The sequence below is a fragment of the Chrysochloris asiatica genome, unplaced genomic scaffold, assembly GCF_000296735.1.
Source record: "Chrysochloris asiatica unplaced genomic scaffold, ChrAsi1.0 scaffold00006, whole genome shotgun sequence".
In the NCBI taxonomy this organism is placed as follows: domain Eukaryota; kingdom Metazoa; phylum Chordata; class Mammalia; order Afrosoricida; family Chrysochloridae; genus Chrysochloris; species Chrysochloris asiatica.
In genome coordinates this window covers 30042428-30054389 of record NW_006408524.1, presented here as the reverse complement: position 1 = coordinate 30054389, position 11962 = coordinate 30042428, and the positions used below count along the sequence as shown (strand labels likewise).

Below are 11962 nucleotides of genomic sequence, written 5' to 3'. Positions count from 1 at the left end.
TCTCTTCCTTAGTGAAGTGTCTGTTCATGTCCTGTGCCTACTTTTTAATTGGGTTATTTGTCTTTTTCTTTTAGAGGTGTTGTAATTTCCTATATATTTTAGAAATGAGTCCCTTATCTGATATGTCATTGCAAAAGATTTTTTCCCATTCTGTGGGTTCCCATTTTACTCTTCTGGTAAAGTCTTTTGATGCACATAAGTTTATAATTTTTAGTATGTCCCACTCATCTATTTTGTCTACTTTTGTTTGTGTGGTTTTCAAAATGTTTTGTAGTCTGTGTATTCCATGAATTAGTGCCCTCACATTTGTCCCTATTTTTTCATTGATGGCCTTCATAATTCTGAGATTCACATTTAGGTCCTTAATCCATGTTGAGTTGGTTTTTGTATAAAGTGTGAGGTGAAGGTCTTGTTTCAATCTTTTGCATATTGTTTTCCAGTTGTCTTTCTTATTTTAATGACCTTTTGCTTTCTTCCTGTGTGATACTCTTGATGTCATCCCACAACTCCTTTTGGGTCAGTAGGGTTCAGTGCATCAAATCTGTTCTTCAGATTGTCTCTAAACTCAGATGGGATATACTCAAGATCATATTTTGACTCTAGTGAACGTGTTCGAATTTTCTTCAGCTTAAGCCTGAAGTTGCTCCTAAGCAGTTGATGCTCTGTTCCACAGTCGGCCCCTGGCTTTGTCTTGACTGATGACACTGAGTTTCTCCATCATCTCTTCACACAGACGTCACCTTGATTCCTGTGTATTCTGGTATAGTCCACGGGCAGAGTTGCTACTTGTGTTGTTGAAAAAGGTATGAGCAGTGAATAAGTCATTATTTTTTCAGAAGGCTATCATACAATCTCCATTGTTATTTCTGTCACCATGGCCATATTTTCCGACTACTGATCCTTCCTCTTTGTTTCCAACTTTTACATTCTAATCTTCAGTAATTATCAGTGCATCTTGACTGCATGTTTGATAAATTTCAAACTGAACAAGTTGGTGGAATTCTTTTATCACTGGCTCTGGTGATTGGTGTGTAAATTTAAATAATAGTTGTATTAACTAGTCTTTCTTACAAGCTTATGGGTATTATTTTATCTCAAACATTATTATATTTCAAGGTAGATCTTGAGATATTCTTTTGGATGATAAATGAAATGCCATTCCACGTTGTTTTTGTTTTTTTAACTTTTTTATTGTGAATTGAGTGAAGGTTTACAGAGCAGATCATCAGTTTTACAGTCAACATATCATATACTTTGCTTCTCTGTGTGGGTGCAATCCCCTTCATGTGCCAACAGTGAACAGCATTTACCTCTTCACTTTAACTACTGCATTCCTCCCTGTGTCTCCCACTATTTTCACCTTCTCTACTAACCTGCCCTGTCACACAAGCTAACATGTGTCTACCCACTAGCCCAAGAATAATTATACCTGCCCCCTCCACATAACCATCATAAATTGTTTCTTAACTTTTTACAGCATTGGTCTCATACAATATTTGACCTTTTGTGATTGACTCATTTCTCTCAGTATAATGTTCTCCAGGTTCAACCATGTTATGAGGTGTTTCACAGATTCACCATTATTCTTCAGCATTCTATAATATTCTATTGTGTGTATATACCAAAGTTTGTTTAGTCATTCATCTGTTGATGAGAATTTAGGCTGTCTCCATCTTTTTAATATATCTCTTGTAGATAGCATATTAAAGGATCTTGTTTTCTTTTTCATTCTGCTCTCTGTCTTTCTTTCCCATATCCCTCATTCTGCATCTAAGCACATTCATGAAAGCTTGTAAGTCAGCCACTTCATGCCTTTGTGGCCCTCCCATTTTTGATAGCTAATGTCTAAATTTCTCATGTCTATCAACTCAGTAAAGAGCTCTGGTAGCGTAGAGGTTACGAATCGGGCTGTTAATCTTATAGTCAGCAGTTCTAAACTGCCAGCTGTTCCATGGGAGAAAGATGAGCCTCGGAAACCCTGTACAGGGTCACTATGAGTCAGAACTGACTCCACGGCACATAACAACAACAGCAACAATCAACCCAGCGCACTGAGGAAACAAGACTGTCCATTGATGTGACGAATCCTTCCATTCTGGTTGGATTTTTGAGTCACGGTATTCATAGGCAAAAGTCTAGTTCATCGAATTGTAGCAATTTGCACTTGTTCTCATTATCAAACATCTGTATCTTCCTTGTTTCGAGTTCTGGTCAACTAGTCATCTAAGCTAGGTCAAATGGGTACTCGCTGCAAGTTTGGGAGTTCACACACACCTCCCTGCACTTGAGACCAGCTGGCCGTTTCATTCTCAACCCTAGCCCCCAGGGACAATGCCGTAGAGGGTTGCTATGAGCCAGAAGGTACTCAATGGTGCTTACCAATAACAACATCCTGAGATCCTTGGAGTCCTGGTTGGTGCTATAGGATAAGCGCTGGACTGCTAATTGCAAGTTCAAACTCACCAAGCACTCTTCAGAAACCCTCTATAGGATCGCTATGATTCAGAACCGACTAGACAGCACTTAACATCAACAATCTTGAGATCCTTAACATACTTGAAATATGTGTGCCTTTTAACATGCCAAATCTTCCCAGTATTGAATGATACAAACGTTTTCTCATTAGTATTGATTTGTCTTCTACTGGAGAGGTAGAAGAAAGATGGAAACTTTTCCATATGCTCTTGGGAATATTGTGAAATATTGGAATGAAAGACAAGTGGAGGCTCTATCTACATGCCCCAACCATTGGTCTCTAACCCAGCCCAGTATCAGCATGGGTTATGGCTGTCTCCTTCTGGGTATGTCAGGATAGTACTGTTTCTGCATTTATGTGTCTGCCCTCCTCTATCAATAATGATTCTTTTGTGTATCTTCCTAAAACCTTTTTGTTGTTGTTAAGTGCCATGGAATTGGTTCTAACTCATAGCAACCCTGCATAGGTTTTCCAGGGAGCAGCTGGTGGGTTTGAACTGCCAACCTTGTGTTACGCAGTCCAGTGCTTATCGTACAGCATCACACCACAACTGCATATAGCAATATTGTTGTTGTTACGTGCCATAGAGTCGGTTCTGACCCATAGCGACCCTGTATAGGGTTTCCAAGGAGCAGCTGGTAAGCTTGAACCACCAACCTTGCAGTTCAAATGGCTTTGTATTCTGGTGCATTAACCCACAGCGCCACACCAGAACTCCATATAGCAGCATAAAATCCCCTAAATTAGACTATTATGAACTCTCATTATTAAATCCCAGAGAGAAATTAAGGTGTCCCACTTTTATGATCTCCATCTGAATTAAAATTAAAGGCTAATGAAGTCCAAATGCTTGTTTTCCTTGGTTTCTTTACTGCTCTCATTTTTCTGTTTTGCTCTCAGCCAGAAGACATTATTCTTATTTTATTCTACGTTCGCATAATATACAACCATTTTAAAATGAATAATTCAATAGCATTTGGTACAAACACAATGTTACACAAACACCACATCTATTTAGTTCCAAAATATTTCATTATGTCAAAAGGAAACCCTATAACCATTAAGCATATAGTCTCCTTCCCAGCCCCCAGCCCCCTGCTCCCAGCTCCAATCCTAGTCCCTGGCAACCAACAATCTTCATTTTATCTCTATGGATTTTCCTATTCTAGATATTTCATATAAATGGATGCATACAAAATATTAAATTTGTATCTGGCTTCTTTCACTTAGCATAATGTTTCTAAGGTTCATCCCTGTTGTACATACTCCTTTTACCCCCAACTTTTCATTGTGAGTTGAGTAAAGGTAAAATGTTCCTTTAAATGCTTGAGTCAGGGAACCTCAACAGCTTCAGCCTGGTTTGTCTTCATTGGCATCGATTTAGTTTTATAGCATATTCAAAGCTGAATTTCTCCAAGTTTAAGGTAGTTACAGTGCCTGGGTTGTTACATACAACTTATAGTTAGGAATCAAGCCCCATAAAGTCTATTAAATAAAAAATTAGTTTTGTGTACATTAAAAGAGGGAATAGAAGCAAATACTGTTGAATGATGATGCATGGAGAGGGATTGTAATCATTGCAATGAAATTAAATATGATAGGATGAGTGTAAAATCGATGTTCTCCCATGTAAATGATCACTCAGTTCACAATAAAAGTTAAAAAAAAAAAAAGTTTGTGGTACATACAGTGGTTCATAATAACAAATGGGAGCTGTTTTGCCACTTTCATGAAAACATTAATATCAGTAAGTAGGTTGAAGATGTTTCAGTGTATCTGGAAGTGTTTCTTTAATTTTTTTAAGTCTAGAATGGTACAGTATATACTAAGACAAGCATGTGAATAGTGGTATTAGATATAAACCATATCTAACTTCTGATTTACACACAAATTTGACTTAAAGACAGACTTAGGAACAGAGGAACTCCTTCGTAATGTGGATATTGCCATACTTTTTTAGTAGTGTCTCTATAAAAGATGGGTCTAACATTGGCCACTTTCAGCCAAGATCCATCGGACATCCGCAATGATATCTCTCGTTCCACAGCCTCTTTCTGAATCCAGCTTGAACCTCTGGAAGTTCTCTGTCAATGTATGATTGTAGGTGTTTCTGTATTACCTTGAGCAAAACTTTACTCACTTGAGATATCAAAGAGATTGTCCGATGATTTCGCATTCTGTTGGGTCACCTCTCTTTGGAATGGGCACAAATATGGATCTCTTCCTATCAGTCGGCCAAATAGTTGTCTTCCAAATTTCTTCGCAGAGATGAGTGAGTGCCTCTTGTGCCTCCTCACTTTCTTGAAAGATTTCGATTTTTATTCCATCAATTCCTGGTGCCTTGTTCTTTGCCAATTCTTTCAATGCACTTTGGACTTCCTCCCTGAGTATCATTCATTAGCTTTTGTTCATATGGTACCACTTAAAATGGTTGAACATTAACCATTTCCTTTTGGTACAATGACTGTGTATTCCTTCCATCTTTTCTTGATGCCCTCTGCATCATTCAATAATATGCCCAGAGAATCCTTCAATAATGAAAAACGAGGCTTGAATTTTTTCTTCAGTTCTCCCAGCTTGAGAAATGCTGACCGTGTTCTTCCCTTTTGGTTTTCCAATTTTAAATCTTTGCATATTTTATTATAGTATTTGGTTTTATCTTCTTGAGCTGATCTTTGAAATTTTCTCTTCAGCACTTGGACCTCTTCAGTTCTTCCATTTGCTTTAGCTTCTACACGCTGGAGAGCAAGTATCAGAGTCTCCTCTGACATCCATTTTGACCTTTTCCTCCTTTCTTGTCTTCTTAATGACTTTTCACTCTCTTCATGTATGATGTTCTTCTCATCTCACAACTCTTCTGGTCTTCGGTTCCACCAATAGGTGCCTCAAATGCCTGCCTATCTTGAGGCAGTCTTCCCAGGCCTAAGAACTCTTCCTGGAAAGGCCCCCAAAGCTTGCAAGTACTAAAACTTCCCACACAATTTCTTTTTTTGTGATACTTTGAGTGTCTACACATGTGGCTGTGAGGAACACTCTTCCGTTACTGGTTCTGAGTAATTAAGAAATAGTTTTGCAGGTGACAGATATACTTGTATTAAAGGTAAAGACAGATTGTAGACCATGACTTTGACCTAAGCACAGAGATAAAGCCTGCCTCACTGAGCTTATGTCCCACCTGGGGAGACACCTTATGAAAGCAGAGTAAACCAGGAGGCCTGGCTCTGTGACTTCTGCCATGACCTTGCCCATTCTCTAGTCATTGCTGTACAAGTGAGGGATGGAGAAAAGGACGACACTTACCCTCCCCAAAGAAAAAAGGAACACATTATGAGCAAAAAATCTAATGTTTCCCTAAAATGGTTAGTCATCCCAGGACCATCTATTCTGTAATTGCCTATCACATTAAAAAAAAATGCTATCTTTATCATATATCAAGTTGTGAGTCACAGTAGAGCCCTCAGATTCCCTAAGTTCATTTCTAGGTCTTTATTACTGCTGTATAACTTGGATTTTGTTTTCTCTCATTTGTATTTCTCCATGGCCTGAAACTCATTTATGTTGCTGTAATGTATCTCTCAGAAACTACATTAGTAGTTTTAGTAAAATACTTAAAATGTTCACAGTGCCTTATCATCTTGATGTACTAAGCCATTTTTAGATGTGTCAGTGATAAGTTTTTTTTCACTGTGAATATGTTATTTGTTTTGTATTTTCAATGCCTAACATATTTCTTGATACATTGTAGGCAGCCAATTTTCTGTGAGCCTAACTTGTATATTATTTATTTAATGCCACAAAGAAATAGAAATTTCATTTGACAAAAGGAACATTTATTTTTCCTTGGAATTCATCTTAAAGATTCCAATAAGCCTAAAACTTTTTTCTCTAATATTCCACTATTTGCATTAATTTAGGTCTGCCTTCTTTCAACAGTCATTTTAGCCTTGGTTACTTGACCGGGCCGTCATCCAGCTCCTATCATAAGTGTGTTTGAGAGAAGTGTTAGATAGAGAAAGACTGCACAAGAAACATTTGATCTACCCTCTATGTATTCTGAGTGGTATCTGTTTCTGTTTCAAGTTAGATCTATGGAAGACTACTTTCTTGGGAAATACAAAGTATGCTTGGGATTTTATCAAAGATAGATAGTTGGAGGGGGAAAAAATTACAGAAGTTGAAAACCTCAAGGACATTATCATTATGTCATATAGTATCCCACATAAAAGCTTACCGTGGATTTATTGTAGAATTTATGTCAAACAGCAAAACATTTGGCTTCCCTAAAGAAGTAGATTTTTATTTCTCTCTCCTTTCTGATTATAAAGAGCTTTTCTTTCCTTTTCCCTCTGCCTATTTGAATTCAGTGCCCGATTTTGACACTACATGATAACTCTGTAAGTCCTTCCTACATATGTTTTATATATCAATTCTGTGCTGGAAAAATACTGAATTTAAATAGAAAATAGAGAGTGAAAACATTTGCTAGGCACTTGTTTTATGTGTATTACTAAGCTATGCCTAGTGAGCCCCTTTTAATTTTGTTTCTTCTCTACTTGTGGAGTCCTAGTGTGATGCTATGGGATAATGCACTAGACCACAAGGTCAGTTTGAACCACAAGTTGGTTGTTGTTGTTGTAAGTGTCATCGAGTCGGTTCCAACCCATAATGACCCTGTGTACAGGGTTTCCGAGGAGACGCTGGTGAATTTGAACCGCCGACCTTGCAGTTCAAAGCAGACATTTCAATCTCACCAACTACTCATTGGAAATGCTATACAGGGTCACTGTGGGTTGGAATCGACTCAACAGCATTTAACAACAACTTCTAATTGTATGTTTCTCTTTTGATTAGAAAACATTGTGTGATGTGATCCTCATGGTCCAGGAAAGGAAGATACCTGCTCATCGCGTTGTCCTTGCTGCAGCCAGCCATTTTTTTAACTTAATGTTCACAAGTAAGTATCTTAGATAAAGCATGTCTTTATTTTTCCTTTGTGATCTATACAAAAACATGCCATTTTCCTCATTCTTAAAGAACTTATGGCCATAGAACAATAAAGAGGTAAAAAAAAATGGTCTTAAAGATGATTGATCAAAGGAAAAATGTCTCCTAATTAGACCTAAGGGCCAAATGCCTTATTGATGGAGATACGGCTTCTACATGAATGCTTGAAGTTTTATTTGTAACCTCAGATGGAAAGGTAAAAGAGCAGATAAATCTCATGACATTATATTTTATTTAGCAAATTAAACTAAAGAAGGAAGAAATGATATACAGTCTATGCCTTAGAACCTGTAAGAGCTGGAACACAACAGAATTGCCTTGTGTTTCTGAGTCTGGCAAGTTCTCCACCTTTGACTTAACCAATTTTCTATTTGCTCATTTTAGTGGGAAATATATGAGTATTCCTTCTCTTTACAGTTTGCTACCGCAGTACAGGGTCTGGCTTTCACAGACTTTACTGCCATAGGTAAGGAGCTCTTGTAGCGTAGTGGTTTCTAATCAGGCTGTGAACCTTAAGGTCAGCAGTTTGAAACTACCAGCTGTTTGTGGGAGAAAAATGAGGCTTTCTGCTCCCATAAAGATTTACAGCCTCAGAAACTCTGTACAGGGTTTCTATGAGTCAGAACCGACTCCATGGCACTTAGTAACAGCAACTATTGTAGGAAGACCCTAGATTAGGAGTTGAGAACTGGGTTTAAGTTCTGGTTCTTCTACTTAGTGCTGTTTATGAGTTTAATTATCTTATATAATTCACCTGCCTCAAGTTTTCTCTTTGATGCATTGGCTACCTACCAAGGTTTTTAACAGGTGTGAGAGTTTGGCAAGCTGTAGGTGACTTGCATCTAATTGTCATTGTAGACTTGATCAGATTTTTATTCATGAAATAATTAGGAAATAATGGTGATGTTATCTATCAAAAACTACATTATTAATTTCATTAAAATACTTTGTAGGTTTGTTCAAGTTATATCAAAATAACTTTGCTAATAGTAGTTTAGAAGAATACTACTGAGAGACGGGGCCTGATGGTGGCTAGGGAGGAGATGCAGTGAAGTTCGCTGTCAGCAATGCCACAGAATACCAGGTAAAGCAGATCCAGGGCAGAGCTCCAAAACTCGAAATCACAGAGATAGGAATATTTAAAAGTTTGAAGGCTTATAGCTAGTGGAACTTGGAGCAAAAGTAAGAAATCACGTACTTTTGAGTCTGCTAGGCTCGGCAGCCCTGAGCCAACAACTTGGGCGAAACCAAACAGCAGGACCAAGTGGGGGAGCAGAAACACCACAGAAAAATGCCACAGGAACCTCGTAGCAAAGGTGGAAAACACAGTTTGTCGGTTTTGCTTTGTTCTGATTTTTTAAAATTTTTATCTGTTCATTGGCCCCACAACTGTTTGTGCATCTCCATTCTGGTGGGGGGGGGGTGCCTGAGCAAGTGGACACCCCCCACCCTCACTACTGGTGGGTTCTTCTAACACACATGCACACAGATACTCTCAGGCCACAAGCTGGCCCTGAACTGGTTTTTGTTTTGTTTGTTTTTTTAATATGGGAAAGGTCAGGACGGGTGTAGAGAAGGAAAGACAGTTAAAAAACAAAACAGGTCGAAAATTAAATTAAAGCCTGAGGTATAGCATAACAACCAACACTGGCATCTTGAAATCTCTCAGGCAGCTTTGAAGGCAAGAGGTTGAAGAGAGGACTTTAAAGTCATACTCATATTAGTCTACAGATTCTTTTTTTTTTTTTTTTTTTCCCTCCTGTCCCTTTTCTGCAATTATAAACTACAGTATTCAGTCTAATTTTGTCTTTTTATTATTGTTGTTGCTTTTTTTTTTGGTTGATGCTGTTTGGCTCTTGTATGCTCCACCTTCTACTTTTGGGGGACTCTTTCTCTCCCTATATTACCCAAGAAGAGAGAGCAACTGCTGCCATATAGTCAAGCTACAATCACACTCTATAAAACACCAAAACCCAGGCAAGAACCAATACCAACTGCCATATACCAGGGAGGCAGACAACACCTGTGAAAGTTACTCTGTGTTAAGCAATAAGAAGAGTGAAAAGGGAAGCCCACATCCTAATCACATCTACCTGGAAGCAATCAGAAAGCATAAAAAATGCCAAAACACATACTCAATTAAGTATTAAGGTCACAAATAAACACTAAACATGTCCAAGAAGCAAAAGCAGATGATCATATTAGCACATATCCAGAAACAAGATAAAATGTCTGTGACAAATGACCTAGAGGTAGACCTGGACTACATTCTGGAAGGAGGGCAGGCCTTGGAAAAGCCTGAGAAGGAATTCGGGAAAATGATTATAAAATGTTTCAAAACACTTTATAATGGAGTTGAGAAAAATAAGGACAAAGTCAGGAAAGCACTACAGGAACAATCAAATAAGATTAGATACAGCATTGGAAGTAATTCAAAACTTACAGAAAGAGGTCCAAATGATCAATAATAGAATATCAGAAATAGACAATACTCTGAAAGGGCAAAGGAGTATAACAGAAGAGATGGAAGGCAGAACCAGTGAGCTGGAAGACAAATCTTTCAATACCACTAAGGTAGAAGAGCAAACAGAAAAAAAGGAAAAAAAAAAAATATGAAGAAGGTCTAAGATTCATGTTGGACAACATGAAGAGGAAAACTTAAGAATTATTGGCATTCTAGAACAAGATGAATCATACAAGTCCACAGAGGAAATAGTTGAAGAACTCCTGGAAGAAAATTTCTATAACATCCTTAAAAGTGAAAAGATAAACATTCAAGAAGCTAAACAAACCCCAGGAAGGGTAGACCCCAAAGGAAAAATCACCAAGACTTATCACAATCAAGCTCTCCAAAATCAAAGATAAGGAGACACTCCTGAAAGCAGCTAGGGAAAACAGAAGTGTTAGAAAAGCAAGCAAATCAGATTAAGCTTGGATTTGTCAGCAGAAACCATGCAAGCAAGAAGGCAATGGGGAGACATATATAAAACCCTGAAAGAAAAAACTGCCAACAAAGAATCCTTTATCCAGCAACGCTGTCAATCAAATATGATGGTGTTATCAAAATATTCCAGGATAAACAGAGGCTAACGGATTTTGCCAAAGCCAACCCTGTGCTACAAAACATCCTAAAGGGAGTTTTGTGGACTGAGAACCAACAGAACAGCCAACAACCAGAGATTGATATACATGGCAGCACCTCCCAGAATTAAATCGACAGAAGGAAGAGTTGGGAACAGAACAAAACTATAAGAACAAACTCAAAGAATCTGGGATGTCAGTCTATGATCAAAAGAATTACAGTGTAAAAGAAGGTAAACACATAGGACCAGAGATCCAGATGGTGAGAAGGTCAGGCCGATTACAGGGTAAAATAGACTGCACTAAATGGAGAGAAAAGTTAATGGACTATAATATAAGTCTTCCTCAAAGAAAATTAACATTGCACAACATACTAAGAAAATGAAAAGCCAAGAAGAACATGGAAACATTAAAACTATGAGGAAACTCAAAAGAAAGAACACAAAAGGCATGAACTCAACAAAGAAGGCACAGAACAAAGAAAGCAGCAACACCACAGAAAAACCAAACATAATGGCAGCAATTAATCCATACCTATCGATAATTACACTGAATGTAAATGGATTAAATGCACCCCTGAAGAGACCGAAAGTGGCAGAATGGATAAGAAAACAAGATCCTTCAATATACTGTCTGCAAGAGACACATCAAACACACAGAGACAAAAACAGTTTGAAAGTCAAAGGATGAAAAAAAATATACCAAGCTAATTGCAATAAAAAACGAAGAGGAGTGGCAGTACTAATCTCTGATAAAATAAACTTTAAGGCAAAAACCAGCATAATAGATAAAGATAGATATTATCTCATGATTAAAGGAACAATTGAACAAGATGACATAACCATAATAAATATCTATGCTCCCAATGAAAGAGCTCCAAAATATATAAAGCAAACTTTAATAGATTTGAAGAAAGAAATAGACAAATCTACAATAATAGTGGATGATTCTAAAACACCCCTTTCAAAAATGGATAGAACAACCATAAAGAAATTTGACAAAGACAGAAGAACTAAACAACACAATCAGCCAACTGGACCTCATAGATGTGTACAGAGCATTCAACCCAACAACAGCACAGTACACATTCTTTTCCAGTGCACATGGAGCAGTCTCCAGAATAGACCATGTCCTAGGTCACAAAACAAATCTCCATAAATTTACAAATATCAAACTACTACAGAGCGTCTTCTCAGACCACAATGCCATCAAATTAGAAATCAACAATAGGAAAACTAAGGAAATAAAGTCAAATACATGGAAACTGAATAACACCCTGCTGAAAAGCGACTGGGTAGTAAAAGAAATTAAACGTGAATTCACAAAGTTTCTAGAAACAAATGAGATGAAAACACAACATACAAAATCTTTGGGACACAGCAAAAGCGGTGCTGAGAGGAC

At 37.7% G+C, this 11962-nt stretch overlaps 1 protein-coding gene across 2 annotated transcripts in view; it reads left to right on the top strand.

The window, feature by feature from the left end:
* KLHL7 (kelch-like family member 7) overlaps nucleotides 1-11962 on the top strand; it is a 72338-nt gene that overhangs the window by 13402 nt on the left and 46974 nt on the right. Inside the window, exon 2 of one of the 2 annotated variants that reach the window (XM_006832218.1) lies at nucleotides 7328-7430. The exons of the other annotated variant lie outside the window; for it this stretch is intronic. Coding sequence (XP_006832281.1) covers nucleotides 7352-7430 — 79 coding nt within the window. The 5' untranslated portion in view covers nucleotides 7328-7351. The remainder of the gene's footprint in view (nucleotides 1-7327; nucleotides 7431-11962) is intronic. 2 annotated transcript variants of the gene reach the window in all.